Source organism: Varroa destructor, unplaced genomic scaffold (assembly GCF_002443255.2).
Source record: "Varroa destructor unplaced genomic scaffold, Vdes_3.0 BEIS01000003.1, whole genome shotgun sequence".
Lineage (NCBI taxonomy): Eukaryota > Metazoa > Arthropoda > Arachnida > Mesostigmata > Varroidae > Varroa > Varroa destructor.
Window position 1 is genome coordinate 45,908,299 of NW_019211456.1, and position 24,060 is coordinate 45,932,358.

The 24,060-nt window shown below is 42.4% G+C and overlaps 1 protein-coding gene and 2 long non-coding RNA genes across 6 annotated transcripts in view; 1 reads left to right on the forward strand and 2 right to left on the reverse strand.

Moving 5' to 3' along the window:
* LOC111246274 (cGMP-inhibited 3',5'-cyclic phosphodiesterase 3A-like) overlaps positions 1 to 24,060 on the forward strand; it is a 90,234-nt gene that overhangs the window by 35,306 nt on the left and 30,868 nt on the right. Inside the window, exon 1 of one of the 4 annotated variants that reach the window (XM_022795591.2) lies at positions 8,712 to 9,376. The exons of the other annotated variants lie outside the window; for them this stretch is intronic. Coding sequence (XP_022651326.1) covers positions 9,353 to 9,376 — 24 coding nt within the window. The 5' untranslated portion in view covers positions 8,712 to 9,352. Of the gene's footprint in view, positions 1 to 8,711; positions 9,377 to 24,060 lie in introns of those variants that run through there. 4 annotated transcript variants of the gene reach the window in all.
* On the reverse strand, positions 5,704 to 8,007 carry LOC147757029 (uncharacterized). The gene is made up of 2 exons (XR_015324983.1): positions 6,306 to 8,007; positions 5,704 to 6,201 (listed from the first exon to the last, which is right to left on the reverse strand). It is a non-coding gene; the product is annotated as an uncharacterized LOC147757029 (long non-coding RNA).
* LOC111246276 (uncharacterized) lies at positions 17,958 to 23,660 on the reverse strand. The gene is made up of 3 exons (XR_002671616.2): positions 23,280 to 23,660; positions 18,933 to 19,063; positions 17,958 to 18,142 (listed from the first exon to the last, which is right to left on the reverse strand). It is a non-coding gene; the product is annotated as an uncharacterized LOC111246276 (long non-coding RNA).

The window sequence follows — 24,060 nt, forward strand, 5'->3', positions numbered from 1 at the left end:
TCCAATTTCTGGACTCAACCCCTATACCGATACCCATCCGATATAGGACATAGTTGTCTTTCTGTTATGTTTATTTCTTTTATGATCACAGCATGTGTGTTTGTTTACCAATGGTAATTGTATTTCTATAATTCCTTTTTAGTATAATTAGTCTATCTGACAGTATCCGCTGTCATTGTCATTTTCCTACGAACTTCACACACGTATGTTCGTGTGTGGAACTGCACAGATGTCCAAGTTAAGTTTCATGTAACTTTTTGTTGCTGTGTCTGTAGTTGTTGTTGTTGACTCAGTTAGATTAAATAAACCATCCATATAGTCATTGCTGTCACAGCAGCCGCCTCTATTGACCATCTTCCTTTTGTTTTCCCATACGCTGGCAGGCTTTTTATTTCTTATATTCTTGAAATTCATTAATTGTTTTATCGTACACATTGAACGTGACGCAGATGTATTTATTATAAAAAACAAAACAACATAGAAGTCAAAGGGAACATGCACGATTTAAATGAAGAAGGGAGACCTACGTTCGCGCGTTACCTGATTATGCAAGTTAATGTTAGTTCCGAGCATTTATTTGTTCCACATTGGTACAACACCGTTCAACTTCGAAATCAATTATAACTTATTTGCTGAGATAACTTTGGCGGACTTCACTCGCTACTGGATCCTGTAAGTTGTGTATTATAGATGTCCTTGTTTCCAAGTAGCAAAATGGCAAATCATTTTGTTATTGTCTGGCAGTGACTGTTCGTTTATAGTGCGTCTGAATATGTGTCCATTCGCGTATATTTTTCTTGGACATTTTTATGTGCACCTGTTACGGCCCATGGCCGATTATGAACGAGTGTTCGGTGTTCTCTATACCGTCAGTTCAGTCAACCTACTATTATGCACCATATATATCCTGCTTGACATCCCTGCTTTTGCTCTGTTTTCCTGTTTGATCTCTAAGTGGCTGTCTAATCATGTGGCGACCTGGTGTGCGTATAAGTTCTTTTGTTCTGAACTTCTTTTAATAAGTTGATCCAGCATACAAAGGAGAATATATCGATCAATCGAATTCTGCCTATAAGTTCTGATAGCAAACAATAAGCTTGTTTGGCCAATAGCTCGAAAAGAATGTGTAACATTTACATGAGCAATCAGGACGTAGGAAGACATTTAAAAATTTTCCACCACTAACAAGGTGTTTGACTGCGTAGGCCAAATGTCGTCAGGAAATTCGTCAGAAAATTCGAGAGGCTAGAGAAGCCTTTTTACCTCCGTTTCAAACTACTGCTAGAGTTGTTTAGGACGACCATTCTCCACAGCGAGCAATAATTCTAGAACCATATTTATTCCAAATGTTATTATTTCTATAGAGCGTTTTTTCCCTGTCGCTGATATTTATCCAACATCGAAATAAACGCAAGTAATGGCCGTTTAGCGGTCAAGTGGAAATACACTGCGTTCCATTAACGCCTTGTTATTAGCACATTTCTTACCTTTTGATGAGGTTATTGTACTTCAAGACGGCTCGACTTTGGTATAACGCCACGAAGTCTACCCATTGCGCAACAGCCGAGGCTCAAATGGAACTGCAATAGACTTTCGGGAAAATATTCGAGAAGCTTCTACAATTAATATGAGTGCAAATTTGTCCCGAAATCAATGCTCGTTGCTATGCATTTAGTAGTTGCTAGGTGCTTGTTGTCCATGTGGTAGCGCAGTGGATAATGTATGTGCCTACTAATCAAATTATAGTCTGGGTTTGAACCCGGGCTTAGAGAGACATCATTCTGTGGTAAACGCCAGCTATGTAACGGATTGCCTAACGGAGATAACGGGCGTAAAACCAAAGCATAGATGTGCTTATCATCTATCTCGAAGCGCGACCTCAGCCGCATTCAGACTTAATAATTTCCTCTATGCAAACTAGAAAATCAATGCTTTCTTGTCTGTAATAGATATTGAAGCCCTTCCAGCGAAGTCTTCATTAGGTAGAAAATGACGATTCGTTTATTGACTAGCGTCCAGATTAATTTTTTTGGATACACAAATAGCGTGATTTTTTGTAGTTTGGTCGATTGAACTTTACCACATTACGAATATAGCTAGATCAATGTGACACATGTGATCTAAACGTGACGATATTATAATATAGTTTACTAGGTTTAACAGGTTATTTATTATCGAGGGAAGCTCCCGAAGATATCATCAGCCTATCTGACAGCTCATCTTCTTCAGCTTTACTATAGCCTACACGCCAGGATAGCCAGTGCAGCAGGGAAGCCGTTATTATAAGCTGGTTAATATCTAGTGCTAAATAGCGCCCTTATATTGTATAACAGTGGTGTCTATTTGTACGTAAATTGTAGCCCACTTAAGCCCTATTTAAAAAATATACTGTCTACTTCAATATAAGCAGCTGTAAATGCTTGCATATTAGAAAAGTAGCGGAAGATTTTCAAGAGAGACTATTAGATCATAGTTGGGGAAGACTGTGACAAATTAACGAATCGTCCTTAACGAGCGATTGTGCTATTTTAACGAGCGTGCTGATGTATAAATTGAACAAAACATAACCTGATTCACGCTAATCTTATCGTGATCTAGTCGTCAGCTTGCAGCCCCTTTGCATTATCAGCAAGCGAGTATACTGAATATTGTAAAACGATACAGAAAATCAATACGGAAATGTAAGCACAACAGTAACGAGAGAAAAAGAAATAATCATCTAAATGTAGCATCAATAAAATGTTGAGTCTGTCTTTTTTGTCGAAAATCGTATCAGCCCCTCTCGCCCCAACGCCCCTCGGTCGCGGGATATTTAAGTCAACTCCCAAATAGAAAAGTGAGTAGAGAGCATGAGAAAATACGTCATATCTATACATTTGAAGCCAGTCGCACGCCGCATCGATAAGAACAAGCACACAAAACTCAGTGTCGATTTTCGCACACGGCTGACGGATGAAAAATTTTCAAAAACAAAAACAATCAGATCATTTCGATCGAGGCTGCTAATAGATCGAAGCACCGTTAAGGAATATTATTCTGAGAAATAAAGTGACGTCAATCCGGCTGTTCCGTGCTGAATAGTCATATCGAAAGAACCATATCTGCTTATCATTCTGTCACCGATAGATATGGAGAAAGGACTGGAGCTACCTAAGAGTGTCTGGACGCAGTCGTACTAAATATTACATCAATGTGTTCCAATGGTCGCCTTTTGAGATCCGTTCGTATCACATCGTCCGCTTATCTAGCCTTCTATCTTATTTATAAACTTATCTAACATATGCTTGTTTACTAGCATAGCTAAGACAATGTGCTATTTCAGTACCATTTAATGAGACAAAGTAAAAATTTATTTGTATTTGGGGATATGAAAGGGCACCTATTCTTTAAGCGGCCCGGAGGCACTGCTAGCTTTTCTACCTGCTGTCACAGGCCTGTATGTACGGGCGGGCATCTTTCAAAAAAGGCCTAGCTAGCAGCCAGTTACGGCTCTAACATAGTACGAATTACATGGATCAAACGAAAGGATCATGGCTGTGACCCAACCGGCAATCTGTCGCCATTCAAATAATGAATCAATATAAATGTCAAAAGCTGCATTCATATAACAACCATAGGCTGCAATCGCCAATATGGTTCGCCGGAAAAGGAACAGAATAGAAAAGGTTTTTTTTTTTTATTTTACCAATTCATGAATTTCTTGTTCATCAACAATTTTCGGCTCAAATCCCATTTGTATTACTGACAAAAATTCGTTCAACGTGACAACCATTTTGGTGCATTCGGCAAAGTTACGATAAGTACGCGTACATGCTAAATGTTTGTAAGAGTGGGGCAACGTATTATTGATCGTAGCTACAACGCCTTGCTCTCTAATATACCATAGAAATCGATTGGAACGTTCCCGAATTGATCAATCAATGAAGCGGACTCAGCTACTATGATACTAGGACCTGAGTAGTTCTATCCGGCCCAGTTACATCCTGGGTTCTTTTCTCAACCACTAGCGGTAAATTTGACAGGTTTCCAATTTTAGAAATCCACACATACAAGCATTTTCACGTCGTCATCAAAACGGAAATCTAGGTTTAATTATAGAAACGGTAATTTATTTTTAAGGATCGGTCATCATCGATTAGGTTAGGTGTAGAGAAGCTGTCAATCTAATTTTGGTTAATTAATTACAACTTTCTGATAAATTTATTTAAAATTGCAAAGGCTCTATAGCTTCCTCAGTGGTAAACAGTATAATTTATAAATAATATTAGAGCGAAATAAATCATTGTTTAGTCCGAAGTGTGCAAGAGCATGCAGCGCTCCCGATGAAATTAACATATTATACTCGAACAACGGTACGTACACGAACCACACGTTCGTTCCCTGAATCTCTATCTTTACTGCTGTCGTTCTCTATCTAAAGTTAAACAAGGAAAGAGGAAAGTTCCGAACTAGGAACAAGCACTATACGATGACGTTGCGTGACAGCGTTGCTGTCCTCGATGCCGTCGTGATTTATTCTTTCATCGCAAAGACAACGCTATATGCCGTTTGTCAAGCCTCCTGCTCCTATGACTGTATAAACTATCAAAAGTGAACAGCCGGTTTTTGCGCAGCGATCAATCTAACATTGTATGGGTAGAAAGTGATACATGAAAAAATAGAACGCGTAACTGTCTAACTTTTCTCTGTTAGAATAACGATTTGACGGGGATGTTAGTTTGTTGTAACTTGTATTTAGAGATAAGATTTTCACTTCGAATTGAAAAACACTATACAATTATACACACTAAGTGAGGTGACTGAACGTACATGCAATGCACCATACATTAATAAACATAGTACACAACAACCAAGAATAGCCCAAACGAACTTAACCTGCATATACGTCTCTATCATGACAGTCAAGATTCTACGAACCACTTCTTACACTATACATTAGAAATAACATACAAACAATAGTTTTATCAGAGAGTCATGAAAGTCAGCCATATCTCGCAACGCTAAGGTCTACATAGCAAATCTGTCGTCAAAACTACAATCTGTATAGGTGTGCATAAGTATATATCTATGTACAATTAGACATCTTGTACCATCTTGAGGCACGAGGCAGAAAGATGCATCCAATCTCGTTTCAGGGTCAGCGTACCCATGCCTCTGGAAACTGTTCTTGCCACCAAATAAACCACGTGAAGGTAAATACCGTACACAGTAATTGCAAGGTCTATCGTATGCTTCCTTTGTTTTCTTTGCTTTCCGCTAAGCTGCAATTGTTTATGCACACTCGAACGGGTTACGTGTAACGAATGGGGCAAGACATTGTGAAACCTAGGTAAAGTAAAACGACTCTAACCATTGCGATACATGACCTTCGGCAAGCTTTTTTTCCGTGAAAGATTTTGGATCGCTTTTTTAGATATGTCCAAGTAAACAGCCAAAAAGTAGATCGGCGTCACGGATATATTGGGCTGTCAACGCAGACATTCATAGATATTGTTACACACAGGACGAAATTTACATATACACATTCATAACTTTAAATTTAGTAGAAGACGAGATGCCAGGCAATAACTCCATTTAAGTCCACACCGCACACGAATCCTTTGTGCCTCTCCATATTGATACGTCAATAGCTTCACGTCTAGGGATACGGAGAAAGCAAACGCGGAACGTGTTGTAGACGGCAAATAAAAAATGTACGCAAAATATTTAATAACGTTATCATTTATTTAAATTACATGTTCGAAAACGTGTTGCGCTACTGGCGCACCCCGTAGCTTTTCGACTGGCGACTAGACGGGGAAGACAACCGCTTAGCGTACAATTGTCAGAGCGGTCAGGAGAGGGAGGGGGGTACTGTCTTAGGCGCGCTTTGCTCAAACGGATTTTCCCGCTGGTAAACTCGTAGGAGGGACAGTGTAATTATTAATTAATTAAAATTAAACAAATTTCTGCGTGAAAACTATCAGAAGCAATGACTTGAACGAAAATATCGTAAACGAGCGTTTATCTAGCGTTACCATTATAAAAGGTGATATAAAAATGCAAGGCGGACATTTACATTTCCCTGTTAAAGTGCACATTTTTAAGAAGGACCGAACGTGAAGTCGCTCGCTATCCATATCGAAGACGTCTGTGAGAGGAGAACAGGGCGAAAAGAGCGTTGCTTTCTTCTTTGTTACCGTCGCTGACGCCGTTGGTAACCTAAAGTCATACAAATATATATATATACAGTTGTATACTAGATGTATCCTATGTGGCTCGAATAGGTGTGTACGTATAAGTTTACAATAAATGGATAGGCTAACCCAAAATGGGCAGGACGACGACGGGACTTGAGGCAGATTGGCAGCGACGACAGCAGGGGCCGCAGTGCTGTAACTCAAACAACGGCCATCGTCGTTATTGTGGTGATGCGGGCAGCGACGTGGAGAGCTTGCGCGTGTCTACGTGAACGTCTGTTACCGTTACGGGTGAACGAGTCGTGATGTCGAAAACACCAGCAAGCGCCTAATGGAGACTTGAACAACGGCACATCATTGCCAGCCATTGTAGGCTTTCTTTTCCTACAACGCTGCCTAGACCCTTACGCTGTTATTGCTATGGTTGAGTGTCCAGCAACAGTAGCAGCTAAGCACAAGCAGCGTTGACACAGAACTGCTAACGACTGACCTGCCACAGAGCTACTAGCATATACTAATTGTTGATGCAGACGTGCACAACAGTCGCAACAACAGACGGCATCATGAACACAGATAGACCATAGGCGTCTACGCGGCATCGGTCACACGGGTATCGGGCAAAGTAATATTCATTCAACAGAACAGACGAGTAGGATGAAGTCAAGAGTATCGCAACAGACCAGCGGCGACGTCTGGTCTGTCTTATCGATAAAGGTATGGGCAGACAGGCACGCGTTCAAAAACACAACGTCAGCACGAAGGTTTCGGGCTTACGATGCGGCTTGCGCTAGGGAAAAGGGACGCCAAGCGCGATTGCCTCCACTGGCGCCAGCAATGGCAAGTGATGCTGAAATTATGGCGGCGACAAGTACAGCAGCCGGCCATCTTAACGATTAATGTAGAAACGTACGGAGCAGCAGGAGTATCGGTTGCCAGAGCAAGTGAACTTCGTGTAGCTCGTGCTAAAAAAACGCGACCGATACGACCTGCTTCGATACAAAAGTACAGCTGGTGTTTTCCATTGCGGGAGCCAACGTGACTAACTTATCGACGTACCACAAATTAGCGGCCGTGTAGAGACACCCTCGATGAAAAAGTGTTCGGGCGGTCGGGACGGTCAAACGGTACAAGCGGTCACATGCCCGTATCTCGTCAAAATCGCCAGCCATACTATGTACACACAAACGCGAATCGACCCCAACGGCCGATAACATTAAGTAATAAGGTGTCACAGGTATGAAGTCGGCTCGCGCACAATCCAGAGATGATTGCGGAAAGTCGGCGGCCGAAAAACTCTCTCGTACGAAATTAGTTTCGGTAGTAGCAATTGTGAGCGCGATTCAGTTCACCACGCGAGTCCGCTAGACATCAGCGAGCTACTCAGGAAGCCAAAGATGCATAATTTCATAGTAAAAATTGCAGAAGTATAGTAGACAGACACAGAGAATTCGTACTGGGACGGGCAACAGAAGGCACCTGAGGCTAGAAGGATGGAAGCAGTCACGCTAGAAAGGCTGCTATCGATCAAGAGAAAGATTACGGTAGCATCACCACTAGCACAAACCATACTTGCTGCTATCGAAGAGTTCCCGTTGTACCAATAGGCCTTTGCGTGCAAGCAACGAGCACTCCGTTATTATGGGAGATGGGGGAGAACAACGGCCATAACACTACTAATAGTCATAATGGTCTGAGCAGTCGCAGAAGCTTCGGCGACGGCTACGACTCTCCGACGAAATCTGGCAGTAGTGGCGCCGGCGGTGAACGGCTAAACGAAGGCAAACGCGACGTTGGCCGCAAATGACGGCAGCCTCTTAAAATGCTACTGCTATCGCTATGCTAGTTATACAGTAGCTTTATTTAGCTGTAGTGCTCGTGGGTGGCTGGCTGGCCTCATTATCTGTTAACGCTCTCGCGGCGTGTCAACCAGTCGCGCATCATAGACGACAGTAGTGAGCGCAGCTAGCCGCTCTGTGTCACTTAGAATCGTGCGCAGGGCACAGCAGAAGCAGTTGCGAATGGCCTGCTGCTGCGTAAGCATGATTCGTGCCTCTAGGTCGGTATCGCTTACTTACTAATCGTCTCGGATACGTCGCACGCGTACGCTAGCGATTGGCGTATACCGGCATCCTAGAAAATCGGACCAGCTTTTGCCAGCTAGCCATATTTGTATTTACGTTGATGATTAGCGCAAAAGATCGAACACGTTGCCAGGCTGCGAACTGACGTTCAGTGATGGACAGCAAATGCCCCGCGCGGCCGCACGCAAGAAACGACGGTGGCAACAATTTCCGCATCATCAGCAGGCGGCACAGATGCTACTATTGGACCAGTAGGCCGGTCATACGGTACTGAACGCGTTCGCGCGCCTGCCCATACGCCGAGTCAGATACTGATACATGCCTGGCGATCATAAGAGAGGGCGGTGATGTTTGATGGCTGGTGACGCCGGTGGAGATAGTGGCAGTTCGCCACCAACGCCGTCTTCAGTGATCATCGGTACATTGGATGGTATCATTCTAGCGGGTGTCGTCATTTGTGATGCAAACGAGTCAATCAGCGATTCGTTCAGTCACTATACCTCGAGTCACTTCGTGATGGTGTGTCGTTCATGTTCTAACAATAACGCCAACACCAACAACAACAACGTTACTGACGTTATCGATATTTGTTTGTTAAGGTGAGGGAACGCTGACAGCAATAGGCAGGACCTATAAAGCTGGCTGTCTCTCTGGGACAGATAAAGTGAGACAGGCGAGTGAGGTCATCGGGTTTCCAGGCTGGATTCGCAACGCTACTGCATCCCTATGGTTCACACACTAAATGTCGTGTTTCATATGACTAGACAATCGATAAAACTATGCAAACTACTAGGCCTTCCTCTTCTTGATTGACGTACATATCGTAGGAGATTACATCGACGCGGTGATGACAAAGTATACATGTAGACGGTAAACTACAGTGAGTGTGACGTGTGTGTATGTCTGTCTGTGTCTATCCTCGTACCACGTAAATCGTTGTCGATTTAGCTGATTTAGAGTGCGTGAATCACGCAGCGCGTGTATGCCATTTGCAAGATCCGACTGAATTTTGTCGTCGTCTGCAGCTGCGTCGGAAACGCCGGAACAACAAAAACGACCGAAAGTATACGTTAACCACTAAAGGTAGCAGAAATGTTAGCCACATGTGCTCTAAAGGTAAATATACGCAACAAATCCAAAGACGGAATTCTAACCGCTAACATACCATGTAACAATAGAGACGATAAAAACAATTACAAGTTTACATAATAGGACCTCTGGTGCCTGAACATAATGGCTCATGTGCGAGCGAGCGAACGCAGCGTCATCCTCTGTTGTGAAGCCAACCTAAATTATTTGTCCACTGAACTTTCGCACATCTGTCTTCGTTCGTTTTCCCGCTAACTTCAGAAGAGCCTACATTTGTTTGTTCGTGTGCATTTTAATAAACAACAAAACGAACGGCGACAACAGCAGGTGCTACACAACGCGTTGTTTGTAGAACGGACATTAGAATTGTGAGCGCTATTAGTTCTGCCGTTGCCGACTGTCGTCTCTGCACACCTACCCCAGTGATGGTATCGACCCATCATGTGGTCATTTGGCATCGCTGACGTGAACCCTTGGCGGTCCGCTGTCGCTTCATGATCGTGAAATGCCTATCCGAACGACCGAAAAGGAACAGAAAACGAGTGGAAGACGAAAAAGAGGACTCGGTGCTAATTTATCCATTGCATTGAGGTTTGTTCTGTCTCCCCTGTGTCGATAACTAGTCAATGAATCTCTACGCTCTGTATATTTGGGTGGCTATAAACAGCTATTCACTTGCACCGGTGTGGAGAGTGGCGTTTTTTGGCGGGCAGTTCGGCAGAACAAGAAGTTGACGGCCGCTTCTGACTGCTGGTGCTTTTCCAACTGCGGCAGGGAGAACAGCAACAAATGCTACTGTTAGTATTATAGTCTGCTACTGACTAGTAGTCTCAGATAGTTTTCTGTGGTGCTAATTAGATACAGGGAGTGCAACACAGAAATTGATTACTGCCCCTGCTTCCTCTGCTGCAATCTGACCATTGCCGCATGCTCATATCATCCTATAATCGTCCCGAAAATGTCTTTCTGTGGTGGATGGTATTTTCCCGCCCTGGCCCCGCGCGTTGAAAGGCCCTGTGAGTTGATCCCCTGAGTACAGCATGTCCACTACGAGATTAGTATCAAGAATAGATGTATGCGCCATACGCAGAGCGGCGCTCCGCCTGTTGTGGTGGAGTGTAGATACATTTGTCAACAGTAGCTCGCGTCAAACGGACGGTTATCCGTCGGTACATCCGTCTGCTCGCGCCTATGATTGATCATTGCGGCAGCAGCGATGTCGGCCGAGCTCAGAAACGATGCAGATCGTTAACTGGTCAAATAGTGCATCGCCGAAGAGTGGAGCGGGCTGTAATGGTGACAAAACGCTTATTGGAGTAGCGATGTTTGCCCTCGAGTTAGATAGAAAGCGACTATTACAATCGCACCTGCAGCTTTGGCTGCTCTATTAGATGGGTTTAGACAGGCCGATACGCAGCTTTGCAAATCCGATTGGCGTCGCTTTTATCGCTAAGAAGCGGGGGTACCAAAATGGCAGGCGGACTAGTTCGTTGCCACTGAAGGACATGTACCATACAGCACACAGAGTGAAAGCCTGGAACGCTTTCGATACACAGCGCACTAACACAAACAGCCGTCATTCTCATATGCAGACAAATTGCCGAGCAATTCGTGGCCAACGAAGGTGCTACGACAGGCTTTAGCCGGTAGCAACCCGTCGAAAACGGCTACCATAGAGGAAGAGCATGACGCGCGAGATCGAAACGGAGCAAGGGAAGAGTGACAGTAATGCTATGACAGCGCAAAAAGAGTCACTAAAATAGACAGGTTACTTCTATTCGAGCAAAGGAGTATGATGTCAGTAAAAGCGAGTTTTATTTGATAGGAAACTTACAATGAAGGGACTTAAGGGGCATGTTTATAATGGACGGTTGTCAATTGTGCCTACTTCGGCTCCATAGATTGGAACAGGCATACGCATAATAACACTTACATAGGTGAGTAGGCCGTGGTCGGCGGGCTAGACGGTGCCCTCGACACGCTGGTCGATAAACAAGTCATGACCATTTCCTCGTTATACATATCATGCAAAGGCGCACACATATGTATCTATGCACGGTATATGTACTATTACGTAAGCAAGCTTTCTTGTCCAGCTCGTCCATACATTTAAAAAAGGGCTTCTTTACCATGTAAACTTTATTTATGGATAATACCAGTACAAAATTAAAATTAAGTCAAGTGTGCGCCGGCAAAGCTTTTGGCTTCGTAGACATTCTGAAAATTGAAAAGCAAAAAACAAAAGATGAAACCTATTTGTAAATTATTAGCATGCATATATATATACGACGTGTAAGTCGCAAGATAAGACTCGAATTATAATTGGGTCTTATATTTAAGGTACGCTTCATGGAACCACCATGCGTTTCTGGCTCGTCAAGTGGCGACCACACTTATTTAAAAAGCAAACAGTTCGTAGCATCATATTCAAAGTGACGTTATATTATGGTGATTCTGAAAAACAACGAGGTATGCCTGGCCAACCGGGCCCGTACCGTATTTCGAATCTGCTTCATGCTATCTGTTATAGGCTCGTTCACATGCGGTGTCTTTATGTGGCCTAAAAGGCATACATAGTTTATTCATTTTGCTGCCAAAACCACACAGCTGCACCGAGGACGCCGGGTCAGAACCCGCTGAGAGAAATCGAAGGGACGAACTTGGGCACCACAATCATGAGCGCCACTACCAACGTTGGCATCCAAAGCGGCGCGGCACCAAGATACGACAGATCGGGCGCACACCGTCCCAAGTCAACAAATGAAAAATAGAAAGAGAATGATTTGCGGTATGTTCCCGAGCTTTTAGCGTATGCGATGAGAGGCGTATAGGTTCGCCTTGGTGCAGTAACGTTTCTTAGCCTGTTCTTGTCCTTTAACCTACACTTGAGTCCCCTGGCTTACTTGGCCTAAGGATAAACTCAGTCTACCATATCGTCGATGCTCTACATTCTGGTGGTTTTTTTTTTGAGAATGTGCTATTCAGCTGTTCACTGATTGTAGAACTGCAGCGGTAGAAAGCTCAGCCTATGTCGAGCATTGCGTGCTTTTGAAGTCCTTCTCGTGTTGCTTGCACGACGCATCGGGACCACCAGGGGTGATGGCTAATCGCTCGCTCACTCGCTTAATGGCGACGGCCCCCCCCTCCCCCCCCCCCAAGTATCGACTGCGGCAGATTTCCGAGCAGTTTAAAGCTTTCCGACGGCTAGCTGAGAGGGTGGGAACCGCGCTTCACTTTACCGTTGCCGCAACGATTTTTCGTTGACTACTTTTCGCCCGCATGGCTGGTAGAGGCACAACGAAGTTTTCGAAAACACTAGTTACAGCTTTACAGATATATCTAGCTTGAATTTACCGAGTATCTTTTAACGGAAGATTATTTCGAAGAAAAGAGCTGTCAAGTCGTCAAATCGTTTGACCTTCATCTGCAGCCGCAAATACGTCTAGGTCAACGAACAGAACAATTCGTTGCACGTATAAGCAGCTGAAATGCGATTTCTAAAGGAGAAAGTTTGCCTTGCCAAATACGGCTGGAGCCATATCCGTCATCCACTGGAGCAACTAAGAGTGATTACTAATAACTGCAGAGACGGAAAAACATTTTGTGAATGTCATCCATTCTTCTCACGTACTGAGAAAAAACAGAGGAGCATGGCAATGACAAGCAAGCAGAAGCTGAAAACCGATTCTTTACTAAAGGGGCTGATGGTCCAGCCATGTCGGTAGGTATATATAGTTGTAGAGTTATTTCCTGCAGCCTGGACAATAGATTTTGTGAACAGAGTATACTAGCTATTATTATAAAGTGTACAGAACTGGCCCCAATCATTATGAGGTGAAATGTTTTTCTATGACAAGTTTGAATCGAGAGCTGCGCCTATGAACCCTACAATTCATAAATGGCAGCAGATGCCTGAACACGATGATTGGGTACAAGCACGTCCCATAGCTCGATGTTTGTACCACACGTTGAGCACCGGACAGTGTCGCTGGGGCTATACAGAAGTACTTTGCTAGGTCCTATTAAATGCATTTTTATTACGTTAAATTCTTAGCCCCCAGACGTGGAAACGGCAGCGTTCCCTTTAGTGGCGCCTCCTCGACGTCCCAACCTATCTGCAGTTTGCCCCAGCCGACGGCCCTTTTTCGCCCGCGTCGATTCTGAAAGCTTTACAAATCCACCATTCAAAATTGTCGAGATGGGCGCGTGTGTGTGTTTATGTGAAAAGGGCCTCAGTCCATCATTGACGCTGAGAGCTGCTGCTGCTGCTGCAGCAGCAGCAGCAGCCTTCAGAAACCCTCTCATTCGTTCGTATATCGTCCCTCAAGCTTCTTTCTCGATTCCCTTCTTCCTGGCAGTGGCCTAAAATACGATGGAAACCCGTCATTTGTGAGTGCCTACGAAATGCATGTCTGTACGACATACAGCAGTACATAAGGTTGTTTGTCGTGTCGCGAATAAGCGCACACAGAAACGTACGGCGACGATACGCTCAGTCTTTTTAGAAGGCGAGCAATATGTGCTTGCTTGGCAATACGACACTCGGCGTTTTATAGGACCCTAAATCTATGCTCCAATGATCTGATGACCTTAGCGCCATCTTTTATTCCTCTATTTTTGCCACCCTCAACATTCGGTGTATTTCATGCAAAATATTTTAGGTACCTATGTCGTTAGGTCTTTAGGCGTCGTTCAGGCATTTTGACAATACGAACGGGTTAAAAATAGGTTTCGTCTCGTGCTACGATGCGGGGAGCACCTATCCGATATCCTTCACAAATAACATAACCTAACTTGAAATTCATTTCAGAACAAATTAAACGACAATTTATCTTTAGTTTGATTCGTTTCGGTCAACAAAAATGGTAAATAGAGCAAAAACAAGGTGTACTGAAACCGCCTATCTGAAATGACAGTATAGTGATAATTTATATATTTTTCGATATGTATATACAACGTAGTTGCAGTTGTTAGCTGGATCTTGCAGTTAGCTGGATCTAAAATAATTTCAATTACGCTATACGGCGGCCATGTTAACTGGAAACGATACCGTGTGCTGTTTTAGTTCCGAAACGCCTTCCACTATAGTAGAAATTGTAGTTCTTCTGAGCTGCGGGACGTGTGCTTCTGTACATCTCTACAGTATCTATTCAGTGTAATAGTTCGTACGGGCAGTCTGGTGCCACATGGAGCACTGCACTTACTGGTAAGTGCAGTTTACTGGTAAACTTGACCGTCCGCTATTCAAGCGACATTGAGGAACTGGTAACTTTGGTCGGGGATGATTGAAGTAGATATAGGTGATTGCTCCAGTTCACTTATGGAAATAAGGACATTCCCGAATCTCACCGCTGTCACGTTTCAAAATATAGCTTAATCGACGACGTGCGTACACGCACCGTCAGTGGAATTTTCCTTTTTTTCGCCTTAAACGATTTTCAAATTACGTTATCATAGTAATGACGATTTCCACAACGATGTTTTGTCCCTCACAAATAGGAAACGAAGCGTTTTACAGGTACAAAATAAAACACTCTACATTAGGTTTCTCTGAATAGACACTTTATATTTGAGACGAAGCTTTTATGTGGCACCTATGGTGGTGGTAAAAAGACGCATATTATTGGCTAGTCACTCACGACTAGAACCGGTACTCGAAGGCGTAATTAATCAACTACAAAGATACACTAAGGGGGCGTCGAAGTCAGCGTAATCTGCGCTACGGGAACGTAGAGTGAATTTTACATATAATGATGGATGGGCGGCTTTGAGTCTGGCTTTTATTGATTTTTCTAATATTGCCCTTAGCGATACGTTTTGATGCGAGAAAACAAAGATGTCAATCATCGGCGATCATTCTGAACGGGGTGGCCTTTTAGCGTTGTTAGGAGAAACGTTCGACATTGGCTTAAATAGAATGATCAAGTAAGAAACTTAATTATGATCGAACAAGACATTGCAGTTTTTTCTAACGTCTGCCTAGATGGCAGTGTGACAATGTACGGATCATTGAATGGCCTTTTGACAAAGCTTGCATCGACCTGTTTATTTAACTACTACCTAAATACATAAACAAAAACACGTACACGGATCAAAATACAGATCTGCCTTTATACAGCCGAATAATATAGTCTATATATTAGACAATAGCAATTGTTTATTTGCGCAGTGCCTATGCGTTCGTTCGCTTACGTGTTCAAGGCATTAACCCAAACGAATACAAAACATGTTATTTTATTAAAGTATATTTACTCGATGAATCGGAGAAACGTTGCCGCGGCAGTAAAAGTAGCAGCAGCGGCGGTGGAAGTTAAGCCTATAAAGGTTAGATAACCAGTTCCTTCACTGTTACTTATCCTTCACCTGCGTTGTAACTTTTAGTTGTCGATGCCAAGTAAGTTTCCGACTTCTGAAGGCTACACCACTAGTCGAACATTAGCGCCATCACCGGAAAACAAAGGCTTTAGCAGCATTCGTACGCTTCTCGTTTCGTTCTCAAGGCAAACCTTCCAGGCAAGACGTCTCTTTCTAGAAGCGTCGGCGTACCACTTGTTTGTGTTCCTGCTTGTTACCGAACCAATACACGGGCGAACTTTCAGTCAGTCACTGCTATCGGCCGAGTTGAATTCTGCGTTCTTGCACTACTCTTATATCGATTGTTCGATGCGCCTAATACCGTCTCTCGTAGTGCTGCCCTGTCTCACACCCTGTACATACATTAACAACATGTTCTTAGTCTTCCTTTTGTTCAGCTGTTATTTACATATATTATATGGAACGAACCTAGCCTATACAGGCACATTTGCGCGCCTGAATTGGCTTGTCCTGCAGGTAGTTGAACCAACTAGCGATAGATTGAGTTACTGATTTTGAGATCCGTTGTAGACTAGTTAAGCACCACTAGGTCTGACAGTCGGTCGTACGTAGAACCTGATGTCCTAGATCACAGGGCCACAATTGCATTCTCATCATCGTAAGTAATTAATTCAGTGCTAACATAATTTATTATGCATATGAGTAGCACGAAGACGATTCGCAAATCAATATATTTCGCCAGAAACACGTTCTTCAAAACATTTCGTACGCCCGGATATAATAGAATTTTCATACAATTGTCAGTTATGGGGATTCTCTTTAGGTGCACTTTAAGGAACAGAGGACTAGTAAATAACAATGAAAACGCAAACGTTGCTTTTCAATGCGAGGCTCGACAATTCTATCCTTATCTGGGTATCTTGAAGAGTAACGGAAGTGGCCAGCACTTGTTTGGTGGAAGACACCATGGACTAGTGCAGCAGTAAACTCGCATTAACTTTACATTGGACAAACTGTCAATGAAAGGTGGGAGTCTCTTTTTCATCAAAAGACCTTTTACAATGTCGATGTATTTTTAGAATTTTCAACGTAACATGGAATTATGTGCAACGTCGAATATAACTTAGGGCACTGGACGGATCGCGCTCGAAACTTTTCTTTGTACCTACTCGCAAAAAGCCATAATAGGTTACGACGCATCGATTAAGTGGCTGATTAGAGAGCCATACGATAACTAGCCTAGGTCAAAAATAAGTTAAAACACGGAAAATTTCTGTTAACTCCTCATTGCTTTACCTCTAAGTTTCACGCTCTCATTGCTAATAAGTTAAAGTACAATCAGTATCATGTTAGAGTAACCATAATAGGGAGTTAGCAAATATAATAAACATGTTATAATATGTCTAGTGACTGTCAAATCTAAAGGTATTGTGAAAGGTTTATATGCGTGAAACTGAACGAACGTTCCCATCTCTTTTTTTTTTTTTTTTTTTCGCGGCTCAACTCGAGCCCGCTTTGGGGCTGGTCAAACAGACTGCTAAACACTACTGTTGTAATGCATGAAAATTTACTGCTGGAAGCAACATTCTAGCAATAAATCTTTGTACTGGGTACTACGAGCTCTGAAGGCACTCGTCGTATACGGGCGGCCATTGTCTTTTAACGCCTGGTAAGCCGTAGGAAGTGAACGCGCTTTGTACGTTGTTATTGACGCCGGCATTAGATGTTACCGATTCGGATCTGTCCATTCGCGTCAAGGTTTCTCGGAGGGTAGTTCTAATAATTGGGTTACAATGGGAATAACGAAGCTGGTACCAACAACGCCGGAGGAACACGTACTAACGGTATGGCAAACAGGCCAAGTGCACGCACTTCCGTGCTACTCCCTCGTGTTCAAAGGTAAACAGAGCCGAAACGTAATTTTACCTTCAGTTGGGGTGCTGCGGGCGTTTAACGTTGCAAGATTATCGCTAGATTCGTGTGGTTCTGTTGCTGCGTGTTATCCTGCATACTAAGAAAAGAAGCTAAGTAATAATTATCATTATTATCTACAGTTGTAGTAGAACGATTTCGAGCGATTTGGGATTACTTAAAACACATCCTATCAATATGCGATTTGATCGTCAGTCAGCTTCAAGACGAAACCATCTAAAGAACTGAGAATAATTTCCCTGAACTCAAGTGAAGCTTAGCATGAATGCAAGTTTTTGAAGATATACTAGAATCTTCATATGTGCGCATTCAGTATTAACACCGCAAGCATTAAAAATTTGAAACAAAAATAGAAGCTCGTACTACACCGGTTGTTTTATTCTACGTGTACAAGGCTCTCTGGCTTCTCGTGTTATAAGAACGGGCGTGGGTATCTAACATTCGCGAGGTCTCTTGGCAGTGAATCAAATCTTCTAGTCAGCTCTTGACAGCAGGATTTTCCATCGGTGAAATACAAAGCTTACCGTCTGGTAAGTGTAACGCACCCTATAGATAAACAGAATTAAGTTTTCGAATGAGGAAACTTGTAACTTCATCTCATTTAGCGCGTAATAAAGCTTTGATCTCTGACGTACTCCTAATTAGGGGTGAGATTGTACTTCTTTCTTTGTTTTAATTCAATGAAAGCTGATTGGGTAAACATTTGAAGATAAGACGAACACCCTTTGCCAAATGATTTTGTATTTTCGAAGTTAACTTTGCTCAAAGTGCTATTGTAATGGTCGTACGTTTTAAATCTACTGTAGCCTATTTGATCACATAGGGTAATTGCATCTATTCGAAATATTGGAAAATGCAAACGCTAGAAAAAAAGAGTATAAATAATAAAAGTTTATCGCGTGTTTTCACGAAAACGATACCCCTTTAAAATCGAGCCTGCCATCCTGTGAGTAAATTACGTTGTCACACTTTTTCCCACTGATCGCCAGTTCCTTTTCTATTGAAACGCTTTTATCTCTATCTGAAATGCTTTTCTTCAGTACCCCATCAATTACAGTTCGTATCTGGAGCAAATCGTTGACTGAGTCAATCATTTCGAACCGATCATACGGCCATTTTTAAATAGCATTCCTTATCGGATTTATTATTAGTTTATTTCACACGGGGCACATTTACAATATTATCAATTAACAACATTTGAATACAATAGGATATCTTATATATCGCTCTAACGTTATACGTTACCCAAGTTCGTATTGAATATTAGTGGCAACTGCAGAGCAGGACACAAACATTGAATTTATAGAAAAACCTCAGAGATAAGTGGATGCATTACCTCATCTCGATCTAGCTCATCTTGACCTCACGGAAAACCGCTGTTTTCTGTAACATAGCTGCATGGCAATTTTCTCATTTTTCCGCAGCTCGATGTCGTCGTTGCAAGATGGGTGACGAACCAAACCCTGGCTAAAATAGTTACGCATAGAGTGTCGATTTAAGTTTATAGTAAGCATTAAGACGAACTGGAAAAAATAGCTTTCGACAAAGGTTCGGCTGTGGCTTGGTACGGTCGCTATAGCGACCATGAACAAATTGGCAGCAACTGGGGGGTCATACGGTATCGCTTCGATCGATGAGGTAAAGTTCGATTTTATCGCAATAGATATGATTGTCTAGTCGCTTACGTGAGCTATAAGTCGGAACTATAAGTCTACGACAAAACCCTAGGCTTTCCGCAGCTATACACATGTGCCTATAATTTACGGAAAAATGCGACCGACATCAAATTATAGGGAATTAAAAGTGCTTGTTGTAAGGCTCCCGCAAGAGGGGCAAATGGGTTGCCGAGGGATTTACTTAGCGGGAATAGTTTTTCAGAAGTTCGATCGATTAAATATATTCATAATATTATTTAGCGTACACTAAAACAATTTTTATTTCAACAATATAAATATACGATTTATCAACAGACCATTTCACCCATTAAATCGTTTGTCGAAGTTTTTCCGACTGAGTGAGTTAGATTAGGGCTTCACAGCAGATTCATTACGCCAGAATAGTGCATCTTGATTGTAATTTGATGTATATAAAACGACCCCCCTGTCATACCGTAAAATCGCTTGATAAATACCGTAATCAAATTAGAGGAAGGACTAGAGAAAAAAAAAACAGACCAGATTGCTTGTGTTCATTAAGTACGATGTAAGTGCCTAGAGAAGCATCTTAGTTAGGCGCTGAGATAGCCATGTTACTGAGAGTTTCTAGGGGCAGAAAAGAGGGGCAGATCGGCTACTATGAGTTTTAAGCCGTATCGTGCAAAATTATTGTTGCGTCTCTGAGCTTTTTGGCACTAACTACATCGGGAACCGACTACGGCTGATGTCCAAAAAAAGACCTTATGCTGTTTATAGAAAAACACAACGCGGAGAAGAAAATTATAGCGACAGCCTTCCCACTACGTGCGGAGCCGAAACACTTTCATATTACGATAACAGCTAGCGCCTATATCGAAATAAAATCTTTTTTTTTTTTAGTTGTTTGCACAATGTCTTGATTTAAGCGCCACTATGTGATTTTTTACGACTAATTATTAACTAATATCTAGCTATCGAACAGGATCGTCACTTGAGCAATGCCCTCTCTTATGGACTCCTCCACTCATCGACAGCTCTACAATCGTTATGAGCGAAATCATCTGTTCTCGACAATAATCTGAACGGAAGAGGTCAACGGTGCATGTTGGGTCTAATCTAATGATCTGAAGGTTTAGGACTGCACCCTTAGACCGAGAGAAACGCAGATGTGGCCTAATCCAGCGATTATTCGAAAGAGCATAAAAGACAGCAGGACTTAAATCATGCGAACCATGGTGACGTTATACAGTACGTCTACTCGTTGATTCAATGCAGATTTATCCTTTCAGTCCATTCCTAATATAACATGCATAGCTGTTTTGTGATTCTCCAAGCAGGGAACTTTCAATGCCGATCGTTGCCCGTTAAGATAGAAATAAATATATAACTCTACATAGTTCTCTGTTGCATTCGTTTCGCCCGCGTTTGGGTTCGATTGCAATACGGCCTGCGTCGACGCTCCGAGCATATTCGTGCCATGGGACCCAAATAATCGCTTGCTGGTGCTAACGTAGTGCTTTTTGCATGCGTTGTCGCCGATATAGAAAATGCTAAGAAGGTGGTAATCCTTCTGTACTGTAGTCTCCGTTTTGACCGTTCAGGAAAGGAAAGAGCCCGTTCTGTAGTAACGCGGCACAGTGGCGACTGCTGTAGGCCTCCAAATTTGTTCGTATCTTGCCAATAGGTACATTTCGCAGCTGCGGTTTGTCGAAGGTGAGAACGGCTCTGTGGCAGAGTTTACCGAGGTTTTTTATACAGTTCATTTCGGAGAATAGGCGTAACGTCTACTTTTTTTTTTTTTGGCTATACCGATAATTTGTACCGCCAGCCGTCAGTTGACTTTCAATTCAACAACCCCTTTGTAGCGTCCGCGTTCGTTTTGCTATATAAGTAATGTATATATGTATGGGACTTTAGAGCTGTTATAACACAGTATGCTATTCATGTGCTCCATCAGTAAAAAGAAATAGCTCGAGAAGGCTAGGCAGTAGCCCTCGCTATGTAAAGAGTATATCCGTTTCCGCTTTTAGTTTACCGTTCGAATCGTGTAAATATATATACAAACAGGTGAATAGGCGCAGAGCACATAGATTTACCATGTCTTCCTTATAACAATTTTGCAATTCTGTTCCCTTACAATACCTATGTATGTTTAGTCCTTAAAGGGGTCAATTTCACTAGTGCCCATTATCTTGATAGAGATAAACCTTTTTACTGACTAGAAACCCCTGACCAATTAGAAACCCTGGCGATCGAAGTGTTCGTGTACGTACGACATTGCACTATTAGCGTCTACTAGAATCTCATAGAATACAAAATATCTATCAACTCTGTAACAAGCATGGATCATGGTTAGTAATTATGATGCGGTGGTAATGCCCTTGGTATGTATTCGCGCCCCCCACTAAGGGACGAAGCTACGCGGTACGTCCACCGGCTATCGTCGGTCCAATGAAAACTGTTTCCGATACTTCATTATAACTAATCGTGACTCAGCCTAAACCAGCGATTATGGCGTTCAACCGCATCGTTGGCTAACAAAGCTATCTATCTGCCCCCAGCAACACTGGACGACTGAAATAAGGGTAGAATTATGATAATTCTCAAAAATAAATTTATCTTCTTTAATATACAGGATTGTATCGAAGTGTTGTACGACAAAATTCGAGCGTTATTCACTCACGTCTATCACTGAACCTATATATATATATATATATATGCATAATATATAACCTATATGTATGATATGGCTCGAGAAATAGTGAAGTCTACAGCAATCGAGGTCTATTTGAAGCTCATATATAAAGATCGAAACCGTTATTAGACAGTAAGAGATTCAGTATAATCACATCTCCAACTAAAGTAAACTAAGCCTGTCTTCTAATGCTTTATAACCCAAAGGTCCATTAGGGACAAATAACTCCGGTTGTCAAAGACAACCTGAATTACGTCATCGCTTTAAGAACCTAGCCTCGTGCCAGCTAATGATATTCTTGTGAGAGGTGTAAACAAGGCTTTATCCTATAGCAGTAATGGAAGAAGCCAGAAAGATGAACGAAGTAAGCAAGCATTGATTAGATAGATAGAAGTTGAGCACTATATAGCATCAACGAGGAACATTAAAGTCAGATAAAAAGTCTGGTGAAGCAACTTTATCAGGGTGCGGTCTATTTTCTTCTATATTTTCACCGCTAGAGAAAGCATACCTTAATATTCTATTTTTTTCTTTCGACCAGCTGATAGGCTAAGAAACACAGTAGTTCCAACGCTGCAAGCCGTTAAAGATGCTCAGCATTGTAAAGCGATACTGAAGAATCTACAGGCGCCGACTGTGCAATCAGCTATTTTTCTACATTATTACACAATTGTGTGTGACTTTGGGATTTAAAACATCTTTCTTTTGTATCGCTTACTTGTAAAAATAAGCAATCGGTACTATGGCAACGCTCGTTTTCTCACGATTGGGCCAAGAAACTCCTGATTATTAGTCAGCAAATTGAGATGAATCAACTAACTAACCGATGATCGATCAACAGTGCCGCCTCTTGCTGCTCCTGTTATTATGTAGGTACAGATGGAACCGTTATACGAGTCAATAGCGAACAGCGTATCACTCGTGTGAACATTGTCTCAAAGCCTAAACAAAAACAGATGCACCGGAAGGACAATCTATTTGGAAATGTGTAAACTGAACACCTCGCCGGCACTTTTAAAACCTGCCAGATCAATTGGTGGTGCACTACCGCTTAACCCCGCTTGAATACGACGCCCTTGAAAGCTTGCCCGGGATCACCTAGCGCGCACGTTCTAAACTACGCCTTCAATGCGACGATTAGACCGTCTTGAGGTTGCGTCTCAACGGTGTACCCTTGACAAAGGTACAATTTCCGAGATTTACCTCCTAGTTAGAACGATTGAGAAAAAAAAGTCTCGACTCTATTAAGTCAACGCATAATTTATCCAACGAAGTTTTGAAAAACGTATCTATTAACTTGCAAATTTGCAGCTGCAAGTGGGTAGATAAACTTACAGACAATGGTAATTAATACCTGAACGTTCAAAACCTGAGTTACTCTGCTTTCACTTATGCTCGTTGTTGTTCCCGCTCAGATCACTTGAAGTTTGCCTCTGTCAGTAGTGGTCCGACTTCGTTAACCTGCTGATACACGGTAATCACAGAGAAGCCTTTAAATGACACAGCACAATAATTTTGGTTTTTGTACCCCCATCCATCGTGGTTAGGCGGTATATATTGATTTCCACATTTCTCATCTATTGATTTTTAAAGTCACCTTAACCAACAAAGGATTGTGCAGAGAAGTAGGACGTCCTAGGACGAAGGTTTTAACAGTCCCGCGATTTTCCAGAACATTCTTGACTGGGACGCAGTTTTGCAATTGCGTGTGGACGGGCTGTCCTACTACGTAAGTATATTATGTATAGGGGATCGGGTTGCGCGCACGGCAGTCGGGCAGGCGGTGCCCAATGAACGCATCAAACTATTGCTACAACTGAAGCATGAGATCTTCTGTTCGAACGAAAAAGGGTGATGATATTGACTATGAAGAACATTCGAAACTTTAATTATCATGCCTAAACCAACTGTATCCTAAACAGACAAATTATCTGGGAGGCTAGGACAGGGGAATTGCCAACGCGGCAGATGTTGCTGTCAATATCATAGGAACAGCAACATAAGTTGCACAGGCAAACTTTAATTATTTTAGGCCCAAGGTTAGCACTATCTAAGCCCTGTGACTAAATTGTTCGTTTTAGTAGATAGGTTTACCTGTCATAGATTGCTTGTTTTTTGTTTACCTATACATCAAA